Source organism: Choloepus didactylus, chromosome 2, assembly GCF_015220235.1.
Source record: "Choloepus didactylus isolate mChoDid1 chromosome 2, mChoDid1.pri, whole genome shotgun sequence".
In the NCBI taxonomy this organism is placed as follows: Eukaryota; Metazoa; Chordata; class Mammalia; order Pilosa; family Megalonychidae; genus Choloepus; species Choloepus didactylus.
Window position 1 is genome coordinate 44,221,420 of NC_051308.1, and position 25,984 is coordinate 44,247,403.

At 35.6% G+C, this 25,984-nt stretch overlaps 1 protein-coding gene across 1 annotated transcript in view; it reads left to right on the forward strand.

Moving 5' to 3' along the window:
* The window catches only part of USH2A (usherin), an 891,077-nt gene that overhangs the window by 309,362 nt on the left and 555,731 nt on the right, over positions 1-25,984 (forward strand). Inside the window, 6 exon segments of the mRNA XM_037823757.1 lie at positions 3,917-4,411; positions 5,446-5,715; positions 7,263-7,432; positions 8,725-8,869; positions 23,029-23,058; positions 23,061-23,258. Of these exon segments, the coding sequence (XP_037679685.1) occupies positions 3,917-4,411; positions 5,446-5,715; positions 7,263-7,432; positions 8,725-8,869; positions 23,029-23,058; positions 23,061-23,258 (1,308 nt within the window).

A 25,984-nucleotide genomic window follows, 5' to 3' on the forward strand; every position in this document is an offset into this window, starting at 1 on the left:
ATCAAACATTTGAATTCAGAGCTACATATGAAGATAATTCTTATCCTAACCAAGGAACACAGCCAGCTTGAGAAAAGTACTCTTAATCTGAGTATCAATTTTTTTATGAGAGCATTTATGGGTATCCTATTTATACCCTTTCAAATGCTTTTATTTAGTTCAGACTATAAATTGCTTTATATACTATTCCTACCCAATATATATTCCCATCCTGGTTCTATCATTGTCCTAATTTCTTATCAAGTAGACTCCTCTTGTAGATTCTTATCTATTGGTATTATATTACATTGCTCAAATGCCACAAGTCTTCAGTAAATGCTGAATGTCTTTTAATTATCAGCAGGTTTTATTTCTTGAAACTTCCAGTTTGAGCCTATGTCAGACAGTCTCTTGGGATATTTAACATGGATGTTTATTTTTGCCTCTTAAGTTTTAAATTTTTGGCATATTAAATAGAATATTCTCCACCATTTTCTGACTTTCAATGATTGTTCAAATTTTTCAAATGTCCCAAACAGTCTTATATGGAATACAGATAATACCTAGAATTTAATCTAATAAATACTTTTTATATTGCTATTATATTCCAGAAGTATGTGTAATAGTAACTACTCTCTAGCTATTATAGACAGAGGAATTTCCTTTATTTTCCAATTGTGAAACCAATACTCTACTATTATCAGTAGGTGTGATGTTTAATTAATGTATCTTAAACCAATGTAGGAGCTATTTGAATAATTAATAGAATGAAACTATTTCACAACTATCATCAATATATCACTTATAATCTTGTTAGTGAAAGATATCACTCTTCCCAAACAGGCAGAGTGTATTTCATTCATTGATTTCACTGATCGATTCAACAAATATTTATTGCAGTTCTATGTGCTTTGTACTCTAAATACAATGGGGAGTTAGGAGGACGTGGCCCCTGCCTTCCTAGAACTGAATCTAGTGGGAAGGAAAGACAGTTCATCAAGCTATTAAAATTAAGCATGAGAAGGATTGTGCTAAGGTATGTATAGGTTGCAATAAAAACTTGTGGCTAGCTGTCTTCTACTTCTGGTTAAATCCTAGATCCCATCGACCCCATTTAGTTATGCTCAGTACACTTCTTTAAAAACTGACTGTCAACACTCCTCTGTCCTTCAATCCATTGCAATTTTTGCACTGCAGGAAAGGTAAGGAATTAGTAGAGAACAAATCCAAATTCCCAGATTACTTGTATTCTCAGAAGATAACAATTCCCTGATTTGATTTCACAATTTTTTTAAAAAAATTAATATAGGAAATAATAAATAGATATCAATGAGAATATGTTTTTAGTCATTTAATAATAAACATATCTGGAATGAAATTAATCTGTAAGGAGGAAATCCTATGTTTTTCTTATGAGTTACTTTGTCTACACAGTAATTTTGTTTTTGGTGTGTGTCTTTATAGGAGCATTATATGCAATTAAGAAAGTTTAAAAGAAAAAAAGCACCACAATTCCAGCATTTTGGTACATTGATTAATGTAATTTTTAGAATATCTCTACTAGTGTTTATGCCAGTTTATTTTTCATGTTAATAATTAAGTACACTGTTGCATTCTTCATTTTCTCATATTGCCACATGCTCTTCATCACTTTTGTTTTAAATAATATATTAGAATACTATTAACCTAATAGACTGATATTAAAATATTGTAGTGTTAGAATCCATTAAGAAGTTCTATTTTAATTTACTTAAAATTATTTGCTATTATAGATGACGTGCCAATAATTCTACATGCTTCCTGAAGAAAAGTTTCTTAAGAATTTGGCTAAGGACTAGGGTCTCATAAAATATATTTTAGCGTGTATGCTTGTACCAGTTATCAGTTTTCTGCCCCTCAGTTCCAAAATCACTCTTCCTTGCCTTCTCTGTGATTAATGGAGCTGGAACCTGTAAGCATTTCTCCTTTAATAGCTGGTGCAGTGTTCAGTGACAACAGTAGAGGGTGCTGGTGGGATATTATGGGAGGCAGAGGTTTCTCTCTGATTCTGGTGTACCCCTCTCAGTAAACCTCTGAACATGCGATGGCCAGCTGTACACAGCACCACCCCTGGGCAGTTTTCTAGTGTACTACTCCAGTGAGTAATAACTTCTGCAGCACAAACCCCAGAGGACAGCACATGGTGGTTCCAGTGAGTTCCGCTGTTGAGCATCTATCTCCCAACAGGCAGCTTCCCCTGGCACCACAGAGGTTGGCTTCCCAGTGAGTTTTGTGGTATGGCACTTCAGGCACCACAGAGGGCAGCTTCCCAGGATGGCACCTCCGCAGCCATCGCCACCATCCAGGGGACCACAGCTGCACCCAGTCCAATGAAGCTGGATCTCGGCCGGGGTGTAGGGGGTGGGGAAGGCTCCTCCAGATTTGTTCCTTCTTTGGGAGCTCTAACTTTGCACTGGGGAAATGACTTTTTTCCTTGTCTCTTACGTTCCTGCAATCTTTAGAGTTCTCTTTTCTCCTTAGTAGGTAAAAAACCTGTTGTAATCAATAATCCTTTATATTGAAATTTCCTTGTTCAAATTACTCTGAGGTTTCTGTGTCCTGATTGGCCTCTAATACATTACTGGATGTATTTTCATGCAGAATTTGCCATGGCAGAATTGCCATTCATTCAGACATTTGCTCATGTCGTTCAGTCTTCATGTATTCCCCTCCCCACAACCATGATGGCATTCAGGGGAAGGGCAGCTTTCCTCTGACCCTCTGTGGAAGGTCCTTTGGAGGGTACTGGCTTGTTTGTGAGATGTGGCTGACCAGACCTCAGCCCTTGGCATTCTCATGGCATCAGCTGCTGATGCATGAAGCTGGGGGACGCATATTTATTCTCAGCTTGGTTAGTACCTCATGAACACACCACTATCTTAGCATCTGCTATGCTCTCTCTATTGCTGCAGAATTTTCTGAGATTTTTTTTCCTCCTATTTCTTCATCTAGTCCTTGGCACATCCAGAAACTGAAAGCTTGCCTTGTCTCAGCCACAGAGGCCCCATGGGCAGCCAACTGGCTCTCAACATTCAGGAACCGGGAAACCCAGTGTGTTAAAGTCAGACTCTTAATGCTTAACTATTCCACTGTAACCCTTTAAATATGCTGGGATCTTCATATTGATATAGGTTACCCGTGAATAAAGGAACCCTCCTTCTACACACAAAAAGAGTCCCATTAGGCAGTGGGACAACATCCACCATGGCATTTTTTCTCAATCCTACAATATACTTACTGCCCCATAGTGAATGGGGTAATCTAGGCCTCATCATTTCTACCCCCTACCTTTTATCTTTTTTTTTTCTTCATACCTTCCCTTCTCTCCTGCCATTCCTTCATAAAAGTCCTTCTTACCCAGGAGTTCTTCTCTTTCTCCATTGCTGATAACAAACTTAAAACAACGATAAACATTTGTGATCTCACAAAGTCTCCATAGGTCAAAAATTCAGGAAAAGTTTCCAGTCAGGATGTTGGCAGAGAGACAGATTTAACCCATGGACCATAGTTTGCCCACCCCTGGTCTGGTGTGTTGGTGTTTAATGACAACAACAAAAATCAGTTACACAGAAGAAACATAATTATTTCTGTTTTCAGAGAACTGTAAGAAATCTTCCTATACCTCCTATAAAAAGAATGTTAACTAGTGAACAAAACAAGAGCGTAAACTTCTAAATATTCCTTATTTCAAATGGCACTTTTCTTACATTATACTGCATAATAAAAATAACCAGTATTTACATTATTGAAGTTTTTTAAAAAATTTAAACCATCCTCTTATTCAAAAGAATGAATTGGTATAGTATGTAGTTCAATTATATAATGGGAAAGCAATTGGATATGAGTACTTATCAATTTTTGGAATATAACTATTTTCTTTTTTTTTCTTAAATTTCAGATATTAAGTACTTCTTAGACAAAGACCTGTCATCATATACCTCATATTCCTACTCCATCAAGACTACCAATGTGCATGGTTCAACAAGGAGTGCAGCTGTCACTTACATGACAAAACCAGGGGTCCCAGAAGGAAGTTTGAACTTAAGTTACATTGTTCCTATTAGCTCAGACTCTGTGACACTTACCTGGACTATACCCTCAAATCATTCTGGCCCTGTAGAAAAATATATTTTGTCCTGTGCTCCTGTAGGTGGCATCCAGCCATGTGTTCCCTATGAAGGTCGTAAAACCTCAGCTACCATCTGGAATCTGGTACCATTCACCAAGTACCATTTCTCAGTACAGGCATGTACAAGCGGGGGCTGTTTACACAGCTCACCCCTTACCGTGACTACAGCCCAGGCGCCTCCCCAGAGGCAGAGTCCACCCAAGGTGCGGAAGGTCAGTTCCACCGAACTTCACGTAGAATGGTCTCCACCAGCGGAACCAAACGGTGGGTGCTCAAGGCCCAGATTTCCCCTTCTTGGGCAACAACCTGAATGAGAATCTAGGAATTTGGAATTGTGCAATAAGTCAGGCAATTGTATGCATTTTTATGACTGCAGAACATAGCAATTAAAAAAACAATTTCTAAAGCTCTAAGATCCTGTGTGTCCTAGTTGGTGGAGCAAGTGTACTTCTTTGAATCTAATAACAAATTCCATTCAATTAAATTGCCTCTTTAAAGGCTAGTATTATCTTTGCTCTTAGTGACATCTGCCACAATACAAATGATGCTTATAATTTGAAACTCATTTATGAAATGCATTATATTTGACTGTGTCACAAGTTAGGGCACCCCTAAGCAGTAAATTTTCTCTTTTAAGTAAGAAAAGGATATAAATTTTTTTTAAAATGTATATAAGCTAGCAGACTCCATTAAGTTAATTTTTGTGTTAATACAGTTGAACCCTTTGTTATATAGGCCAGACACACAGTCATAGATTTTTGGTAATTTAATATCATGTATATATAATAGCAAAACCTTTTTTAGTTACTTGATAAAACTGAGTAGAAATTAACTATAGTAGTCTAATATTTATGGAAGGAGGACTTATGTTAAATAAATAACCAAATTTTGATTCCCTAATTTGAAAATATACAAATTGGAGTTACAGTGATTAAACTACCACAAAGAACTGGTTATTCTTTGTAGAAAGTATAACCATCGATCCTGAAAAAGATTGAATTTACCAATCATAAGTATTAGTTATTTTGTGATTGTACATTTTCCCTTTGGGTTTGTTTTCCCTGTGAATATACATCTTAGTAGTTTTTCAAACATTCATCTATCCATTAATTTATCATCATTTATAAGTACGTTGCACTTTGATTACTAAAGAAAGGGAAAGGTAATCAATTCAGAAGAATAATGAAAAGCCAGCACTCTTTGATTGACTTATTCCTACTTCTACTACCACCCCTGCCCACCAAAAAGTAGCCCATTTATCAGATGAATAACCTTTGTTCACCATTTCACTTTTCTAGGAATAATTATAAGATATGAATTACACATGAGAAGATTGAGCTGTTCTGGAGAAACTATGTTTGCTGAAAGTCGAGTTTTTCAGAACAGTGGCTGGCTCAGTCTTCACCCATTTACAGAATCAGCCAATGAAAATGCTTTGAAACCACCTCAAACGACAACAATAATCACTGGCTTGGAGCCATTTACCAAATACAAGTTTAGAGTCTTAGCTGTGAATATGGCTGGTAGTATGTCTTCTGCCTGGACTTCAAGAAGAACGGGAGAATCAGGTAAATAAAGCTCAGTTATTTGAACATCACTTTTAAAACTTTTTAATGAACATATTGCCTCGTATTAAAGTCAGCTGTGCTAAAGTACATTTTGAAAAGCAAGAATTAAAAAAAATTCAAATAAGCCAAAGAACAATTTAATATATGCATTGATTATATAAATAACTCAAGGTCATAAAGTACTTGAAGTTAGTTTTAGGAAAAAAAAAAAAATAAATGCTTTAGCTATTACTTCAAGGGGAAGAAATGACTTAACTATAGTTATTGTCTTTTTGGGCACGTTTGCCAAAAATAGGGATTGGTTTCTTGTCCTGAATGGGTTGGCCACATACTTCATTTTATTCCAATTAAGCACAATGATTTTCAGTGAAAGAAATAAGTAATTTCACAAATCCATTTTTGTTTTTATTTCTCTTTCCACAATAAATAGTTCAATTACTAGATTGTACACAATGATGGAATCCTAGACACTGATATCTGTATTTATAAGCACTTGGCAATATGGTAAGGAAGGAAGGCAAAATTTTTTAATTTTCTTAAGATATTTTCACTAAGGAAAATTGGAGATATTTTTTAATCCTTCATCCTCCTCCTTATATTAAAAATACCATGAATTTCATGAGCCTTTTAAAAAAATATATACTTTTGTTGTGCTATAAACCCATGGATATCCAAAGAAACCCAAGTCCTGATCTATATTTGAACTATTAGGACTGCAGAGGCTGAGGGTAGTTTTAATTTGATGTCTAAGGGAATTGTTCCATGAATAAAGTGTGCATTGTGCTTGAGCATCTCTTAATGACTACCAGCCATCTTGGACAAATAATAGTGTCATGATAGCACAAGTGATGAGGCATGGCATTCTGGAAGGGGAATATCAAGGTCAGAAATGAGAAGTAATAGGTGAAACTGCAATATTGGACCCTCATCATCTTATGGGTCACTGGCTAATGAAAGTGTGATGAGGTCCTTTGATAATATACCTTTGGTTAGCACATTTAAAGTCCATGTTAAGATCTCAAGGTTGGTAGGAGGAAACGTATATGTGTGTGTCTACACTGAACATTTCAATCAAGATTTATCGGAAACTTAAAATTTCCTTAGGGTTATTTAGAACATTTTAGATTTACCTGTTTCTGAAGAGTAATATTCTCAAGCTGCATCAGTTTGGTTCAGTGAAATATTTCTTCACGCAAGAAATCCAACTGTGCACTGTTCTGAATTTTGTGGACGGAGACACTCTGTTTTGTGCATTCTCCTTTCAAATACTTCATAATATCAATGGTTTCCTACCCAGTTATTCACTAGTTGCCTTTATGAAGACAAACAAATTCCTATATGATTTTTACTTTATAAATTGAAAATGATTTTGGAAAACATCCTTAGAGATAACATTTTAAGACGTGTATAGACCGTGTCTTCTTTGATTTTTTAAAAACAATTTTTGTAAGGAAAAGGGGTATTTCAGAAACAAGAATAAATGTGTGAATTCAGTTTGAAATCTGTCAGTACAGCATTTTCATTCTTTTTGTTGTTGTTATTGATAGTGCCTGTGTTCATGACCCCTCCTTCAGTCTGCCCTCTCTCACCACACTCTCTCAACATATCCTGGGAGAAGCCAGCGGATAATGTTACAAGGGGAGAAGTTGTAAGGTATACCATCAATATGATTTCTGAACAATCACCTCAACAATCTACTCCAGTGGGGTTTTCACAGGTATTGTTATTTCAACTAATGTCCTTTCAGAATTGAATTATGGCTTCATTCTGATATTTTCTGAGTTTACAGAATTCTGTGACAGAATTCTCCCTATACATTCATTAAATGGGGCATTTGTTTCTTAACATAATATTATGTTGTACAAGGCTCTGTATTTTTATATCACTTATTTTTTCTAATATGAATATATATTGAAACAAAGTTAGTATGATTTTGATACATAAGACCTGCTTTTCCCATTTAACATATATCCTTAACTATCTTATAAGAAGCTGACTTTCAGTAGCTGCATATTATATTGTTTAGGCACACAATAATATATTTAAGCAGCCTACAATGAGTTGATATTTATATTGTATTAGATCTTTTGGAAATATAAATAAACTTTGATAAGAATATCTTACATGTACATTTTGTAATTCCTATTTATTTCTTTTGAAAAAATTCTCAAGAATGGAATTTATCACAGCTCATAAAAGAGGTTATGAACCTGTTTAAGGTTTTGGATGCACAATTACATATTGCTTTCTAATAATTCGTACTCCAGTTAGTTAACAGTAATGAGAACAATAGTCAGATTTACTGAGCCTTTACTACGTACTTTGGATTATTCTTTTGGTATATACAACAGTCCTAGAGAATGAGAGACCATTGTTCCCCTTTCCCTTTTCCCAGTTTATAGTTGCAGCTTCTGGATTCCATGGGTGTATTTTATCCCATGTGTCCACTGGGTACCCAATGACAGAGGCTGATTGATGTCATATGGATGGTCATGCCTCTTCTGAAGGGGATGCTGTTTGGTGGGCCATAATATGAGGGGCACAATCTTTTATTTTTTAATTTAAGAAAATGATAAGGTTGCTTTAACATAGTGACACCTTTTTTTACTAGCTCCATCAAATAACATGTGGTCTTTACTGCCCTGGCTTACTTTTGGCCAAGCCCCATGGTTTTGTTTGGATTTTTCAGGAAAACAATGACAATGTCACCATCCTTTATCTCTGCCATTGGTGACAATAACCATACCACCACGCTGCTTTATGAGGCAATAACTCGGTTTCCTCATTTATCCACTCAGGATCTAGATTATTACCTCATAAAACAGTGTGATTGTACAATTAACAATTAAATCCTGGCTTGTTGAGCCTCTTCAAAAAAAAAAAAACAATCCTTTTCCTAGTAGTGGTTGGCAATAATTCCCACTGTCTGAATTCATAGAACTTTGACTGCCAGTGCAATATTTTTCACACTGATTATCTATTATGTGATTTTATTTTTTTGCCTTGAAGGTATTGTACACTGCTAAATCCCAAGAACTGTCTTATGTCATAAACGGACTGAAGCCGTACAGGATGTACAACTTTTCTATTTCTCTCTGCAATTCAATTGGTTGTGTAACCAGTGCCCCAGAACTAGGACAGACTCTAGCTTCAGGTAAGAAAATTTGAATGTGCATGAAAAATATATTGTGTGTTTATGAACAAACACTTAACAAAGTGTAACACCTTCTCAACTTTAGAATATTAGTATTTGCCTTTTCTGCTTTCTTCTGCTCTATCTAATGTTGACTGCTACATACACTGAACTTCTTAAATAAAAAAAGGTTAGGTTTAAGAGGTGCCAAGGATCCATGAGTTGTAGCTGTGTCATAACAAGAAATATAATTAGATTCAGAGTGACTCTAAGGCTCGGCCACTATCCTAGGGCCTAGTGATGCCCTGGACATGTTTTACAAGTGTTTACAAGGATTCTTTTGAGGGTTTTGGGATTATCTCTTCCCTCAGTCTGAATCCTGACCTTTTCTGTAGAATCAAGTCTACCCACCCCTGGCCCATGGGCTGAAAGGAAGACATCAGGAATTACTGGGTTGCCCTGGTGTTATGTTTTACTTTTATTAGATAGGCAGTTATTTACTTGTTACTTCTTTTTTACTAAGAAGCTCCTAAGTTCATAAAATTTACATAAAAACATGTTATTAAGTATGGTCTTATTATGAAAGGGTTATATAATTTTCTTTGCTTCTCTTGAAACAAACCAGATTTATACAAAACTGATTACCTGCACTATTATTGCCCATATATCCCAATTACTTCATATTTAGTGTATTTTAAATTGAAAGTTTTTTTCTGCCAGCAGTCCAACATGCCTTAATCTTCTGGTGTTCTTTAAGGAAATATCCAGATGTAAGGAGGGTAAGAGATTCCTAGATAAATTAAAGAAATGTACAAACATTTATTTTGCTATAAAAGTATACCCTAGATCATGTCTTCATCCTTATGTTAATAAGTCCAAATCTGTAGGAATATTTTTTACTTCTGGAAAAAAAAGCATTGTTTGGCTCAAATTATCTTGTCTGATGAATTTTGTTCTTTAAATTTTCCATCAAGGGGAAGGGCTCCCAAATTCCAAGAAATAATGTATTTTATTATCTCTATGACTGAACTCTCTCTATTTTTAATATATTTTATCTATCAAGATATATCAGATATATGCATACATTATGGGGCTGTGCAAGGCACCATTCTTCTATCAGTCTGTATTTATTTATTTCCACATACTCTATTATTAGAGGGTTATAGAATATGGATAACAGAGAAAGACACCCCGTCTCTTTAGGAAAAACTGGGTAATTTAAAATAGAGGACAAAATTAAAAGAGGAATCAGACTTTAGGCTACAGAAAGTGAAAACAAAGATTTGATGCAAGATGAAAATTGGCCTGAGGTATAGCAGAGGCTAGAAGGACCCCGATTTGGCGGGATTGAATTATGTCCCCCACAGGACATGTTCAGGTCCTAACCACTGGTTCTGTGGGTGTGGACTCATTTATGAATGGGATCTTCAAAGATCCTATTAAGAGGCGGCCAAATTGAATCAGTGTGGGCCTTTATCTGATATGACTGGAGTCCCAATAAGCAAAGGAAATTTGTACACCGAAGTTCAAGCCACAGAAGGAGACTGAACGAGACAGATCACCATGCAAAGGACACAGAGACCTGAGTTATAGATTACCAGGAAGTGACCACCAGCATGCTTCCAACTTTGTAGCAGGCATGGCCTGCCAATACTTGATTTTGGACTTCTAGCCTCCAAAACTGTGAGACAGTGAATTCCTGGTTGATTAAGGCAATGAGTCTGTGGTATTTGTCACAGCAGCCCAGGTGAACTAACACACCAACCATATGATTAGTAGAACTAGAATCATGGCCCCTCAGGGTTGAAAAATATGTGACCCATATGTCCAATGCTTATTTATTCTTTGTGACTTTCCCACAAAGTGTTTGTCCAACCTATGACAAGCCTTACTGGCAGGGGAACTACTACTTCCTACGCAAATCCATACCATCTTTAGACACCTCCTTTAAAAAGTGATTTCTTATGTTGATCTAAAATCTGTGGCTTCTACTTAACATTTTTATTCTACTTAGTCTCATTTTTCTTCCTTACAACATCATTTCCAATAACAATTTCAATAACTACACCTCTGTCCAAGTCCTCTCTACCTCAGGCTGCAGACTGCACTGCCTCACATCTGCATCTCATCTGCCATCTTTTTCTAGCACTGTTGTCATTACAGACACAGGCTTCTAAATGAAGTCTAGTGTTTCTTCTTATAGATAGAAACAAACTAAAGGGACTGAAGGGAGACATTCTTGTCCTTAGGGCACTAGACAAATCCTACAGATGAAAAGAGGAAAGCAAGAAAAGTGTATACAGAGCAGAATCCTTCCCACTCTGTGGACCAATGATAGCTTAACATTTTGTGCTAATACTGTCCTCATTGGTTGAAGTGAATGTTTCCTGTGGCCTGGGAGGTAATGAATGGGAGCGCTCTTTGACACTCTCATTTTAGTTACTAGAGAGGAGAACTTAAGGCCACTCCTGTCCACCAGAAGAGCAGGGAAGTAAAACTGGATCAGTGCATCTGAATCCAGTTGCTACATTTTTATCCTTGAAAAATAGAACTTGAAAACTTCTTATATTATGTATAAGTTATGCTACATGCAAGTTAATTGACTTTTTAAAATAAGCGTTCATTCATAAATTAAGGGAAAAAAATAAGCCAGACTGCAAGGGTTTGAATTCAGGCTCTGACATTTACTAGCTGTATGACTTTGAGTAAATTATTTAACATCTGTGCCTTAGCTTTTCAGTTTATCACTAAGAATAATCTAATTTGTAGGGTTCATATGTGGATTAAAAGAATTAATATATGTAAAGCACTTGAAAAAGTACCCAGCGTAGAGTAAATCCTCAATAAAAATTAGTTGATATTATGCTTGTCAACTTAATTAATATGTGCCACTTTTATCAGGCACAGTATAACCATTATAGAATTTCTAATGGTTATGGAGTTATCAAATTCAGGAAGTTTAATTTCAACTTTGGTTCCATAACATTATTTTAACATAAACGTAACAATGGAGAGTCCTAAAACAAAAGATTGTATTGTGAAATAAATTTTAAGATGGCTAAAATCTGAAAGCATTATTTTTTAGTTTTGTAAAAATATGACATTCACAATTACGATATGTATTTCACAGTTTTGCTCAAAAAATACAGATTTCAAATGTGTTGTTTGCAATGTAGAGTTATTAATGTGCCATAAGCCGATCAGTAGTACATCTAATTGTGAATGCTCAATTCAGTGAGCATCTATGGAGGGTGTGCTCTTGTAAACCCTGTGGGGGCTTCACACAACCCATGGCTTGCATGGTGACAGCACTGGAGTCCATGTATAACAGATACGATAGCACTGTAGAGGTAGGTGGTAAGGGCTATGAGAGGGGTGGAAAGAAAGCAATGGAAACATAGAAAATGGGATAGATGACTTTGATTTGAGAAATTAAGAAGTTTTTTCAGATTTAATGCCTTTTGAGATGGACTGTTAAGGATGGGTAAAGATTTTTGCAGGTTTTTACTGAGCATATACCATGTGCTAGTCACTGTTACAGAGGCTGGCACTATTCCAGGCACTGATGTGATGAAAACCAGGATTTATGAAGATTTCTCTGGCAGGATAGTGTAAAACAGATTAAAAGGTAGGGTTTAAATAGAATCTGGCAGACTTTTCTGGGAGGTAATAAGGGAATAAATTAGATAAGTAGGAGTGAAGATTGAAAGAAAGGAGCATAGTGGCATAATAGAGGAGAAATCCACAAGGCAAGTAGAGGAAAGAGTTCAAGATGCCACTGCATGTTGTAGACCTTGATGATGTCATTAAATAAAATGGGAAAGATCAAGAAGAACACATGGAAGAAATAAACCCATGGGTTTAGTCTTGGCCATTTGATAGAAACACATTCATGGCGATTATAACCAGCCAGTGGCCGAGGCTGCAAATCTGCAGCTCAAGAATGATGTAGATTTTGGAATCATCTGCATATAGATGAGAGCTAAAACTACAGACGATATTGAATTAGTGAAGGCAAAATATGCAAAATGAAAGTTCAGTGAGAAAGAGGAGAAAGAGGAATGGAGGAATAAAGAAAACAAAAATGGTCAGAGTTAGGTGAGGAAGGAGAATAGGAGATATAACAAACCTAGCAACATGGATTTCATCCTGGATTTGATCCTGGAACAGGTAAAGTATATTAATGGAACAGTTGTTGAAATTTGAATAAAGTGGTTTAATTAATAGCATTAACAAATACTAATGCTATTAGCATTAATAATATTGTACCAATGTTAATTTCTTAGTTGTAACAAATGTGACATTTATATAAGATGTTAATGAGAGAAGGATATGCAGGAACTTTCTGTAGTATATTTAGCCATTTTTTACACCAACATTATTCCTAAATAAAAAGTTTTTAAGATAAAAAAAAATGATCAGAGTTAGGTAAAGAGTGTGAAGAAAGCAGTATTCAAAAAGTCAAGAGAAGAGAAAATTTCTAGAATGAGAATGTTGCCTGTAGAGAAACAGGAGCTAAAAGGAACAGGTGACCCTCCGAGGAGTGTTCCAGTTGCAGCAGAAACTGAAATGCAAGGGATTGAGCAGACACAGGAGATGTTACATTTTAAATGTGTGGTTCTTTTACTTTGCCAAAATTTTCCATCCACTTAATTTCCATAAAAAAACAAACAAACAACAGAACACAACACATTAACCTTTGCTTCCACATAAAATCCTTTCTTTTCCATAGGAATAAATCATTTTAGTGTTTTTCTTGGGGGGAAAAAAAACTAATGTTTTTCAGTACTGTCTGGCTCTTCATCTGCCAAGTTCTACTTAAACATTACAAAAGTAAGGGAACAATCATTTTGTTTGCCATTTGAGTTATTATAAAATACATATTTTTCAGAGGTTTTAGATCCAAGAATGAACTTCTTTGTTTACATTTGAATACACGGAAAAACCTACCAATTATAGATCCAATATCCCACTTGTGTACTTGATTTTCAGGAAATGAGAAAGTTTTTTTCCTAAAATTTCCCTAAGATTAAACACCTGGATGGAATTTAGAGACATTGTCATAGAAGTAAACAATGAGAATGCCAATCCTTTTGAATGGTCTAAAGTTCTGTTATAAGAAAGGGATAAAAGTAGACTTGCAGATTTATGATTCTTTTGTGATTTCTTCTTGTAATAAAATTGTTGTTTTGAAGGTATATATTATTAGTCCAGTGAATTCCAATGAATTTGTGGGAAATTTACCTCTAACCCCAATATAGTGATATAAATTCATTGTCAGAGTTCAAAAAGAGGCCTGCTTTGCTAGGTTGTATATATGGTAACAGAATAAAAATTAATACAAAATCCATGGAACTGCCATACATAAGCAGTGAACCCTAAGTTGAACCATGGACTATAGTTAATAGTACAATTAGAAAAACGTGCTTTCATCAGTTGTAAGAAACATTCCACACCAGTGCAAGGTGTTAATAATAGGGAGATATATGGGAATCCTGTATTTTATGCATGATTGTTCTGTTAACCCACAACTTCTCTAATAAAGGGGAAAAAGAGGCCTGCGACCATTCAAAAATTTTGAAAAAGAATATAAAAATTAGAAGTAGTATTCAGTCTTTTAGGTACATTGAATCATGAAATCATATGTTTCCTACTTTAATCTCAGTAGCAAAAATCAAAAAAGTTTTATCTGGAGAAGTTTCATAAAACCTTGAGAATTATAATTGGCTCTTTCTTATTTAAATATTCTAATTGAAGATGGTTAGAATTGGTGACACTTCATCCAGAATATTATATGGCAGTGCCTTTGGTTTTGGCACCCATGACAAAGTCCAAGAACTGATTTGAGGGAGCTATTATCCCGGAAGCAGTTTCACCTCTCTCCATTGCCAAGTCCTCAAGCAGGGTCACTGGTGACTGTAGAGTTGCTTCTGGGATTTTGATGGTATTGAACTGATGGACTGGGCCATCTTTGATTCCTTGTAATAATTTTCTTTAAGATTGCCCTTTCAATCTAGGAAATGTATGCATTTCCTCCAGCTTAAACCTTTCTGGAGAAAAATGCCTTTCAAAGATTCATTCCTGGAGAAACAATGGGATATTTCCTTTACCTGTCATAAATTGACCTCCATGCTACAAGTTTAGAACTGCCAATCTCCCATTAAACAAGTCATTTGTGATGCACTGCGTTTTGTTTCTGAATCCAAAGGAAAATGGTTAGCCTGTTTGCTGCTGGTTTAAAAACACAGTGTTTTGCATGCATGTACATAACTCCTTTCATTGTGAATAGGACCCAGAGTGATTAAACAAGCACCCTTAATATGTTAATTTATAATTTTAATTACAACAATCTTGTATATATAGTCATTAGTGAATACTAATATAAATATTTTTCTACCTTTTTATTCATAACGCATAAACCAATCATCCAGTTACTTCTCTGAGGTTGCCTGCTTTCGTTTCATAATACAATCTTTGTTCTTAGTTATGAATGCGTTTTGCTCATTCCTGCCTTGAATAATCCCTCATTAAGCCAGTCACTTTCTGCTCCATGCTAAAAAGGAAAAATTATCATGCAAATGTGGCATGCCATATTAAAAAGCACATTACCAAACACTTTTGTTGCTGTCCTTCAATTAGTTTCCCTTCTTTGAATTTAATTCTATTTGTTGTTATACTACTGACTTGATGTATGGACTCATGAATCTGAGGCTGCTGCCAAGAAAGTGGGGAAAAAATCAAAGACTCTTTGGAGAGCTGCAGAGGCGAGCTGAAATGAATTTGCTTCACCTTTGACAAGAGCACTTGAACAGAACTGGAATCCTCTGATGATTCAACTTGGCTAATTATCCAATTATTTATTTCAAGAATAAAGGCACTATTCTACAATTAGAGAAGTGAAAAGCAATCTGAGAAATTTGGTAATGACAGATGACTTAAGTAACTTCTAAGATAAACAATATCTGTGCAAACTTGTCTCACCCAGTGTTTTCAGGCAACAGTTCTTGTATTTTAGCATCAATGGAATCCTGAATACACGGAAGGGTTTTTTGCTTGTTTGTTTGTTTTGCTCTTTCAACAGAAATTATTTTATACTTTTAACCAACATAGCAAATTTCTATGGTTCTTAAAGCAATGTTTGAGTTGTATTTCCCTTGATTAAAAGCTTTTGGTTCAAAGCAATACTTTTTAATTGCCTAATGATATAAGTCAGTTCTTTGGAAAGAACCGCACATTTAGGAGTTCATTTGCAATATAACTGAAAAATTCATTGCATGGCAGTAAAACAATTTACTGTTAATTACAAGGAGAAGAATTTGCTGTAGCATGCTCACAGATTGCCATGAATCATGCAGCACTCCCAGAGATTTATAACAGATGTGTAAGTGGGATGAATTAGCAGGGTTTAATAACAGAGACACAAATCATGCAGACTTCAAGGAGCTTTAATTGATATACTAGAATGTGACGGGCATGAATCACTCAGCCATTCAACAGCACTGTAACATATGGTCAGCTCAATATGCTGCATCTTAAATCGGTTGGTGAGTGGTTGGTTGTCCCATATGGTGGGAGCAATATATTTTTCATGATTAAAAAAAAAAAAAACTATCCATTTTTAAAAGAAATATGATTGCAAAGCATGTTTGTTATTGAACAGTCACCTGAATGCCAAAATGTTATTTTTATGATTTTTTTTTTTTAAACATGGCAGCTTCCCAAAATAAATAATGAATACTACTTGGGATCCCATATTGCTGAAGGCATTATAAGAACCAAATAGGTGTTTGTTGGCACATTTGATGCCACAGCAAATCCTATAGAAAAGCACAGAGGATGACAGCCACAGTTCTCAGGGAAATCCTTCAGAGTTGGGCAAAGCAAACAAAATAAAGGAATGATGTCAATTTGAAGAAAAGTTCAGGAATGTCTAAATTTGCAAATAGGATAAAATGAGTTGAAGGGAGACCCTTTCTTAGCAAAATAAGAAAGTGGCTATGATAATACCATGACCCCTAATGTAACAATTAGATGTAACATTTTATGCTAACCTCTTAATTAAATGTTCTATTCTTAGGGGCATTCTAAAAGAAATACTGGCAGACCATTGCACCGATGGTAGCAACAATTCCGTGTAATTCTTAATGAATTGTTTCAGTGAGTGGAAAACAGGTATCCTGGAGGAGGCCAGTAGCATGCAAACATTTTTATTGGACCCCGGGACCTGGCAGCTTTCAGAAAAGCTTTTGCAGCATTAGTAAATCTGACAGACTTGAGAAAGGAATATTGCAGCCTTAGAACTGTTGCTGCCAGAATTTAATGTCAACAATTAAAATTTATTTTGATCCTTACCTAGTGTTTATTACTGTCTGTATACACAACAGACCTTACTAATACAGAAATGCACTATTAGATGGAATTACCATCTGTTCAGAGTGAAATGCTGGCATCTGTCTTAGAGTCTAAAACTAAAATGATATTATTTCTAACAAAACAAAATTAACTGCTTTTTACTCAGCAACTTGGATTTTGAGTGTGTGGATGCACCCAAGAAAAAGGCTTGTTTGTGAGCTATATAATGACCTCTGTTGCCAAGTCTGCGTTTATATAAGATGATTTTAGTGGTAGCTCTATTGACCTTATGGCATGCAGAAATCATAATTTTAAAAACATGGTTTTAGCTTTATATGTATTAAATATTTGTCATTTGTAAGGTGTTAAAACAACACAATTAAAATACGTATGTTGCCTGAATCAGAGAGGATATAGTATGCAAAATATTTTTGATAGATGTCCCCTAAAATAAGTGCAAGGAAGTAAAGAAATTAAACAGACAAAAAGCCATTCCAGCAAAGTTGCTTTAGGTCTCACAGTGACACCTTTAGGAAAGCATCAACTGTAAGTTCTGTTAGACTATTTTTAATTCCCCCTCACACTGGCATATATAAAAGATTTATATTCAGGCCCTCCCCCTTTTGTTAAGCCTAAGTATCCTATGAAAAAGGCCTATAGCTTTTTGAAGTTGGAGAATTTGGAGTATCAAGGACAATGGTGGTTTCAATACTGATGTTAGATCAGTGATGCTACTTTCTGAGAAGCCAGACTTCAATTCTATATATCACGAAATAATAAATTGTGTCACACCAACATTTAATGCATGTACACAGTGCATTAACTGTAACTGTAGTACATTTATTTGTGCTGGAGGAGACTTGAAAATGATTAAAAAATCAATACTTTGCTGTCAGAGAAGCAAGTGTTACGATGCATTTAAGTAGTTAATTGCATAAGCCCCATAAAAGCTTCAAGTTTGGGTAGCAAGGATGCCATAATTACAGTCCAAGCAACTACGTTTTATTAATGGTGGACTTTAGGGAATGGTGGTTGCTGTCATCATTACTGCTGTATGTTAAGATCAGAAATAATGGATCCTCTTCTTTCTTCACATGTAGGATGCTTAGTTACATGTAAATTATTGATGGCCATCAGAATGATAGCTGCTTAAGGAAAGGATTCCTCTTAAGTTCTTTAAAAGCTGTGTTTTCTGGCCTTTATTATATCATAGAACATATAGGGAAATAATAATAATATTTGTATGCCATACTGGGGTAAAGAAACAAGTGTCTCAGAGCCGGAAGGGGGCTATGGCTGACTTCATGGGGAGCGAGGGGAGCAGTACATCCAATACCCCTTCATGGTTCACTAATTGAAAATCAGTTTAAAAATGTTCAATCCCCAAAGTTTAAATCTGGAAGAAGTCTCAGACATAATCAGTTCTATTGTGTTCCTTAACAAATGAGATATCTAATTGAGGAATTGAGAGACCAAATAATGCATTAGCCAGTGTTCCATGATTTGGGACTAAAAGAGTCAGTCTAGAACCTAAATTTTTGTCTTTTCAGATCAGTTTCAGTGTACATGTCCTTCTCCTGAAAGGACTGATAAACACAGATGAAAGTGGGAAAGTATATCGTCCTGTTTTTTCCCCCAGAAAATAGATAGCCAAAAAGGTAGCACTGAGTGATCTCCGAGAGTTCACGGAGAATCCTCGCCTCTTCTGGGGACTGACCGATGGCAGCTGTAGCAGTGCAGCTGCCACGTGGGACATCATGGCTATGTATCCTGGGACTTCCTGTCTGGATCCTGTACTTGTGCCCTTTGGCAGGTGTTTTGGCCCAGAAGTGTTCGGCATTTTGCATTTCCTGTGACGATTTTTGTCTCTGAGAAGAAGTCAAAATTCCTAGATTGACAAGGATGTCTTATGTCAGGCTGCTCCCCACATACCCTTCAAACATGAAAATGCCATTTATTCCTGGGTTTCTGTTTTCATAATAGAAAGTTGATGATGTTTAAAATATTGACACAACCATGCAGTCTTCAAAAACAACAAACACTTCTTTGAACACAAATGAAGAGATTCTGATTTTAAAGTCCTGTGCTTGAGTAAGAGCTTCTGCTCATTTAGTCTTCAGTTCTTATTCTATGAGGCTCAAACTCCACAGTACATAAATTTTTCAATTGTAAATTTATTCATTGCTATATGCTATTAATCAGATTATAAAGTAATAAATGCTGGATAAGGAAGGATGTATATTATCAGAGGATTTTTTAAAAAGAATACTCATAAATAGAAGAGAAGGACTAGAAGTTGGATTACAGTGCTATTGCAAGATACAAGAACACTAATTTTATTCTAAGTGAAAACAGATATGTATGTTGTTATTCTTTGAAGTGATGGATATTAAAAATCCATTTTATACTTTACATTTACAAGACTGTTTTTCCACTAAATGCAGATAGATTTTGAATATAGACAAACTGTATCTTTCAATAGTGTGCTATTACTTGAAAGATGGATTATTGGCCAATAATAATAGTGCCTTTTATTGTATAGAAAATTTGTTTTGTAAAACCTAAAACATTTATGTATATTGTTTGTAAAAGCAGTTGTTGTCAACATATTTCACTGGCAGTTTATCCTCATTTTGTAGATGGGAAAGTTGAGGCAGATATAAGTTAAGTGATTTTTCTAAAACCATGCAGAGTTGGAAATTAAAAAGTGAAATATAATCTCTAAAAGTCTAGATCGTGCTTTCCAATTACTCTATGTTGTCTCTTAAGTTACTCTTTGGTAATTAACAGATTTTTAAAGACCATAATTATTTTTACTTATAATTTCTTCTCTTCGATAGTCTGACAATCCCACATTACTCCTCTCAGTGACTCTGTGTGTATGTCTGTGTTCAGGAGTATCTCTGATTTTTCTTCTTATCATTCTACTTGTGTGTGAGTGACCAGTCTAGTTTAATTGATTGACAGCATTGCTTAATTTCTCCTCTTAATGGGATGCTGAAGATACTGGCTCAGTAGGGTGCTGACCCTTTCAAACAGTCTGGGTTGACTCCTCCACATGAAACTGTACAAAACACCAGCTGGAAGGGTTTTTTTTTTTTTAATATTTTTATTTTAAGTACGAAAATAAAAAATATACTCTGGTTTGACTTCTCTGGAGTTGACTTCCTAAGAATAGTCTAATTGTTTGGTGGAATAATTCCCCTGTGAATCTAAAAGAATAATTCCACTACTCATTGGAGTTTAAACAACCGTCAGCAATAATTTTAGTGGACTTTCAATGTAAAGTGCCCTTATTGACTATAATCATTTTGCAAAATTAAAAAAAAAAATCATATGCTTCTACATTTAGGAGTTGTTAAAAACAGAAATTAAAAACTACCCTGTTGGTGGAATTCCATTTGTTTTGTTTCACTCTGATTTTATATCCCTGATTAAGAAATAATCTTGGATTATTCAATCCATGAGGAGAGGATTCTGAACACTAATGTGGGACAAAAAGGTTCACCATCATCCACATTCGGCTGGGTGGATGGAGTAAAGTAGTGATGTACCAGAATGTCATACAAACGGGACCTTGAGGAAGAGGCTGTTTTAACAACAATGTAATTATTCAGCTACTAAAAAGTACAGGAAGCTTATGCATACTTCCTCTACATATTTCATTGACATTGAACTCCTACTCTCAACCCATCAACTATGTATAATTTGTGATTCTCTATTTATCTAGATCTATGCTGGCCAGTACGGTAGCCCACAAAACCTACGTGGTTATTTAAATTTATATTAAAATTAATTAAAATTAAATAAAATTAAAAATTCTGTTCTTCAGTCTCACCAACCACATTTCAGGTGTTTAGTATCCTCATATGTCTAGTAGCTATTGTATTGGACTTTACGATTGTAGAACTTTACCATCGTTGTAAAAAGTTCTTTTGGATATTGCTGGCTAGATAGCACTTTTCAAAACAAAAGTTCAGGACCCTGTGTTCCAGAACACGGGGGAATTTTCTCTGTCCTCAGTTAAGCTCATAGCTAAGAGTGACCTGCTGAAAGTTTTATTAAGAATAACCTATTGAAAGTTTATTAACTCTAAGAGAAGCTTGGAGGGAGAGGAAATTTCTGGATGGCTTAGCCTTTCATTTTGTTTTGAATTACTTTGTGGAAGGATCAATGCTTGCAGAATGAAATCTTAAAAACCCACCATTTAGCTAATTTTTGGCAAGGAATACTAAGAGAAATCATGCATATAATTTATAAATTCATATGTATATAAAAATAAAAACATCACATGGATTACAGTGGCAGAAGAGAAACAGAATTGTTAATTATCTTTCTAAGTTCATGAACTGTTTGCTCAGTGCTTTCTTTTCTTTACTAAAAGTTAAAATAGAAGCTCAAGTAATGGTCTCTGGAAAGCTGGCCAAGGTTTCTAGAAAGTAACAATAATAATTGTTTAAGCTGTTTTAAGGTGAATTTGCTTTCATGCTTTAAGGGTATCAACTCTTGTATCATTTTAATTTATGTTTATTGAAACATGTTTACTGAAACAAAGCCTTTGTGTCTGTGTAAGGCTGCATTTACCCAAGGATATGTTAAAAGTCACAGCCTTTTGGGGCCCTTAATAAATAGGGATTGGTGGTTATGATATTTGCCCCTTCTTCACTCTCACATCTCAAATCCATCATGCATGTAGAGTATAAATCTCAATCCACGAACTTAATTTATAAGAAGGAATGATAAAAGCAAAGCAAAAGTTTATTTTCAATAATTCAGTTGTTACTCTGATTCTCTTTCCAACAGGTAGTTAGGAAAAACTTAATCTCTGTCATTCCTGGGGTTTTCACTTCCAAAGAAGTGCCATTGTGCCAGGACTGAAAGCATGCCAAGCTCCAACGCACACACAGGCACTGGGCACTCGCTGCCCCAGGCTCACCTTGCTGCTGGGCCTGTGATCACTTCAGGGCTATGACACTCTTTGCTACTTCAGGGTCCAAGAGGCTGCCCAGAGTCCATTCTGCCTGGACCAGAATTTGTAAAAAGATGAGGTCACAGTCTTGTCCCAGCATTTCAATGCTTTGTTTTTTCCTCAGAGTGTTTTGTTGTTGTTGTTGTTGCTGCGGCTTTATTTTAATTTAAACCAGATACTAAGCTTTAAAAATCAGAACATTTCACCTAATAATGACTATGACTTTTTTTTTTAACTAAGGAAAGATTTGACAACCTTGGGTTGTCATTCTTGCATCAGCCATTGGCTGGAGCTAATTAGCAATAGGTTCCCCCCCCCCTATATTTTCAGACCCCCCAATCCTGCTTGTCTCCTCTGTCAACCTATTTCAATCAATGCAACTACCTGACTAGTGCCAGTTATTGGTTTCTGGTTTCTCCTGGGGATCCTGCACCTCTCATTCAGCCAAGGGGGATTCTGAGAGAGGGTCATCTGTGAGCCATTTGAGGCCAACAGGCAACTGCTGGGCCTTGGACACCTGCTTGGTAAGGGGGACCTGGGTGGTGCATCAGCAGAGGCTGCTCTACCATATAGAGTCTGTTATTTAGCAAGAAATAATAGACAAATTATTTGAGAGATAAAATTTCATTTAATTATGTAAATTTTGAGTTGAGTGTTCATTGGCCATTCAAATTTGGTTTGGTTATAAGTAACATAAACTCTATATTTTCAATTCCTAGAACCATATAAATACTTGAGACCACAACTTATTTGATTTTGAGTGCCATGTATACATGTATAAGTATACATATGTGTGAATATCTGTGTGTAGAAATAGAAACCAAATTCTTGAATGTAATAAGTGTTTTCTACTGTTTAGTACCAGCTCAACTGAGATCTCCTCATGTCAAAGAATTAACAGCACAACCGTCCATCTTAGTTGGTTTCCACCTGAGGAACTGAATGGACCCTCTCCTATATATCAACTGGAAAGGAGAGAGTCATCTCTACCAGCTCCCAGGGCCACAGTGATGAAGGGAATCCGTGTTATAGGAAATGTGTATTGTAAATTTCCCAGCTCCACTCTCCCAGTCAATACAGACTTTACCGGTAAGTGTGTTTGACATTGCTTTATTTAAGAGGCACTAAGCCCTAAGGTGTTTTCTATTATTTGGATTTCCTTTGACAATGAATTTTTACTATGCCTATTTATGGAAGTTCTAACTAAGCCCTTTCATAAATTTAGCCTGATTGTGTCAACATGCCCATCTTTTTAATATTCTGGAAAAAAGTGGGTAAGTGGAGGAAAGGAAAGAAGAAAATAGATGTGGAAAGGCAAACTTATTTGGATCAAAGTATGCGCTCAAGCTAGCTGCAGGATAGTATTTATTGGAATATGCTTCTCAGCACATCACTCACTTGCTCTGTGAAAAAAGTATTTTGTGGACAAAAGAGTTACAGAAATGCCGCGTACAATTGGAGATTCTCGATGTACATAGCAGGTTATTAAAGCCTCTAACAGGAATTGTAACAGAAACTGTATTTAACTTTGTTTAGCTAAGAATTTCTGACACTTAAGGTAACTTAGTTTTTAAGGTAACAACTGTTAATACCCCATGTTCTGTGGAAAGCATTATGGGAAAATGTAATTTTAGGGAAAACATACTTCTTGTAGGTCAGGACTAGAGTGAGGTGAATGAGGCACTCGCTTCAAGCACAAAATTTAAAGACACCAAAGAACTCAATAATCAAAGTAAATAATATTTTAATATGATATTTAAAAAATAATCAATGCAGAAAATCCATGATAAAAAATATCAAAAATTTAAATAAAGACAAGATCTGACCCTGCACTTGTGTGACACGGCCTAACTCACCTCCTTCTGCTCCTGGCCCTGCTCTTACTGGTACCACAATATTCTGGAAGGCCTTTCACCGCCACAAATTGCAGTTTTTAAAAGCACCATTTTAATATAGATATAAAACACTGTAACTGTTTATGATACATACTTCACTTTACAATTTTTGTCAGTTTACACAGTGTAAGATATATATTATTCTATGAACTCATAGATATTAATTTAATCCATGAGAGTTATTTTGGAGCCAATTGATGTTCCTTAGTATATTGCTTATATTGCGGATAATGGGATGAAATTTGAGCTATAAAATATAGTTCAAAAAGGATTATCTTATTTTCACCTGAAATAGTAAATAGTTTGATGTTAGGTGATGCTGTTGATGTCTGTTGATAATGAATCACGATTATGTTCTAGCTGAGATATATTGAGATTAATGCATGCTTAATCGCTCACACAGTATATCAAAATCTTCACTGAGTGTTGGAAGATTCAACCATCGTGCTCCTCTAAAATGCACAAAGTCTGCTTAATATCCTTAAATAATGTGTAAAAAAGCAGGCATTATAAAAGAGAACATATGGATGACAATAGGTTTTTCCCAAATGGAGATAGAAACACCTCCCTGGTCCACCATTTGGCTTGTGGTGAGTTTCTTTGAGGAAACAGGATCAGTTTCCTTTCACTTGGCATATCTGCTGCAAGGATGTCAGCTTGGATTTGCTGGCTAGCCAGCAGACAGATTTTTGATGGGATCACCTACTGTTGTTGCAGTGAAAGATAGAGTTGCCCATACACCGTTAATAAATTTAGTCTGTCCCCACTGTCTCCCTTGCCGGCCTTATACTCTGAGGTGCAAGGGCTAGGGGCAGATGTAGTGTCTGGGAAGTTTTCCAAATTCCTCTTTAAAAAAGTTATGCCATAAACACCAGCCTCACTAAGCAGGATCCTTCTGTCTATAACAAAGCCTCCAGCTGCACAGAAAATGTGCTTGGAGTACACATCATTTGAAGGACAAGGCAGGGAGATCACAATTTTGGCTTAAACTACTCCCTCGAGCTTTGGTGATTCCTGGAGAATCAGGAGTTCTTTTTGTGTTCCAGCACGTCCTCGGGCTTTACCAGTTCTCTTTTTATTAGTAGTTTTGTCTTATTTTTAAGGTCTCTTTAACTTTTAAAGTACCTAGGTCTACATCAAATTATTAATTTAATTATTTGACTAAAATGATTGAATAATTTTATTGAGTTGTAACATGGTTTAAATTTATCCAATTAATGAAGTAGGATAGGTTTACAAAACCAACTAGATAGGTTTCCTTAAACTTGTGCCTCTTTTAAGTATAGAGCTAAGTGTTAACTAGCATCTTACATTTGCTTCACTTACAAGCTGTCTCATTCAGTCTACACTGCTGTTAGGGAGCTGGTTTTAGCCTCATAGTGGAGGAGGAAATGAGTCTCTAATTAGTGGCTTGCCCAAAGACCACAGTAACTGAACTTTAGGGTTGGAAAGTGAATTGGGGACTTCTGGGGCTCTCCCACGCAGGGAAAAGGGATATTTGTGGGCATTTCTTTGGGAGTTATGGAATGACAAGTGTAAATAAGAAATAAATAGGGATAGGGAGTGAAATAATTATTACTTAAGTATTCCTTACTCAACATTGTTAAGCTTTTTGGGTTTGTCTTTTAGCTGTTAGCTTTCCAGGTAACAAACAATGGTATCTTGTCATTATTTACTTATTTGTCTCCCCAAAGACATTTGGGGAGCCATAGAGTCAGTCAAGGAGAATTGGTTTCTTTCCAAAGCAATTAATTACAAAGTTAGTAGAAGCTAGATGTTTAAGATCTAAAGGAACTTGTGTTAAATGGTCCTAAGTGCTTGTGTGTCAAATGGTACTTTCAATTCACATTCCTTTATATTTTAAGCAGCTTTTATATTCTGAGACAAATTTAATGAGCAAATCTTAGAAGCTCTAATATG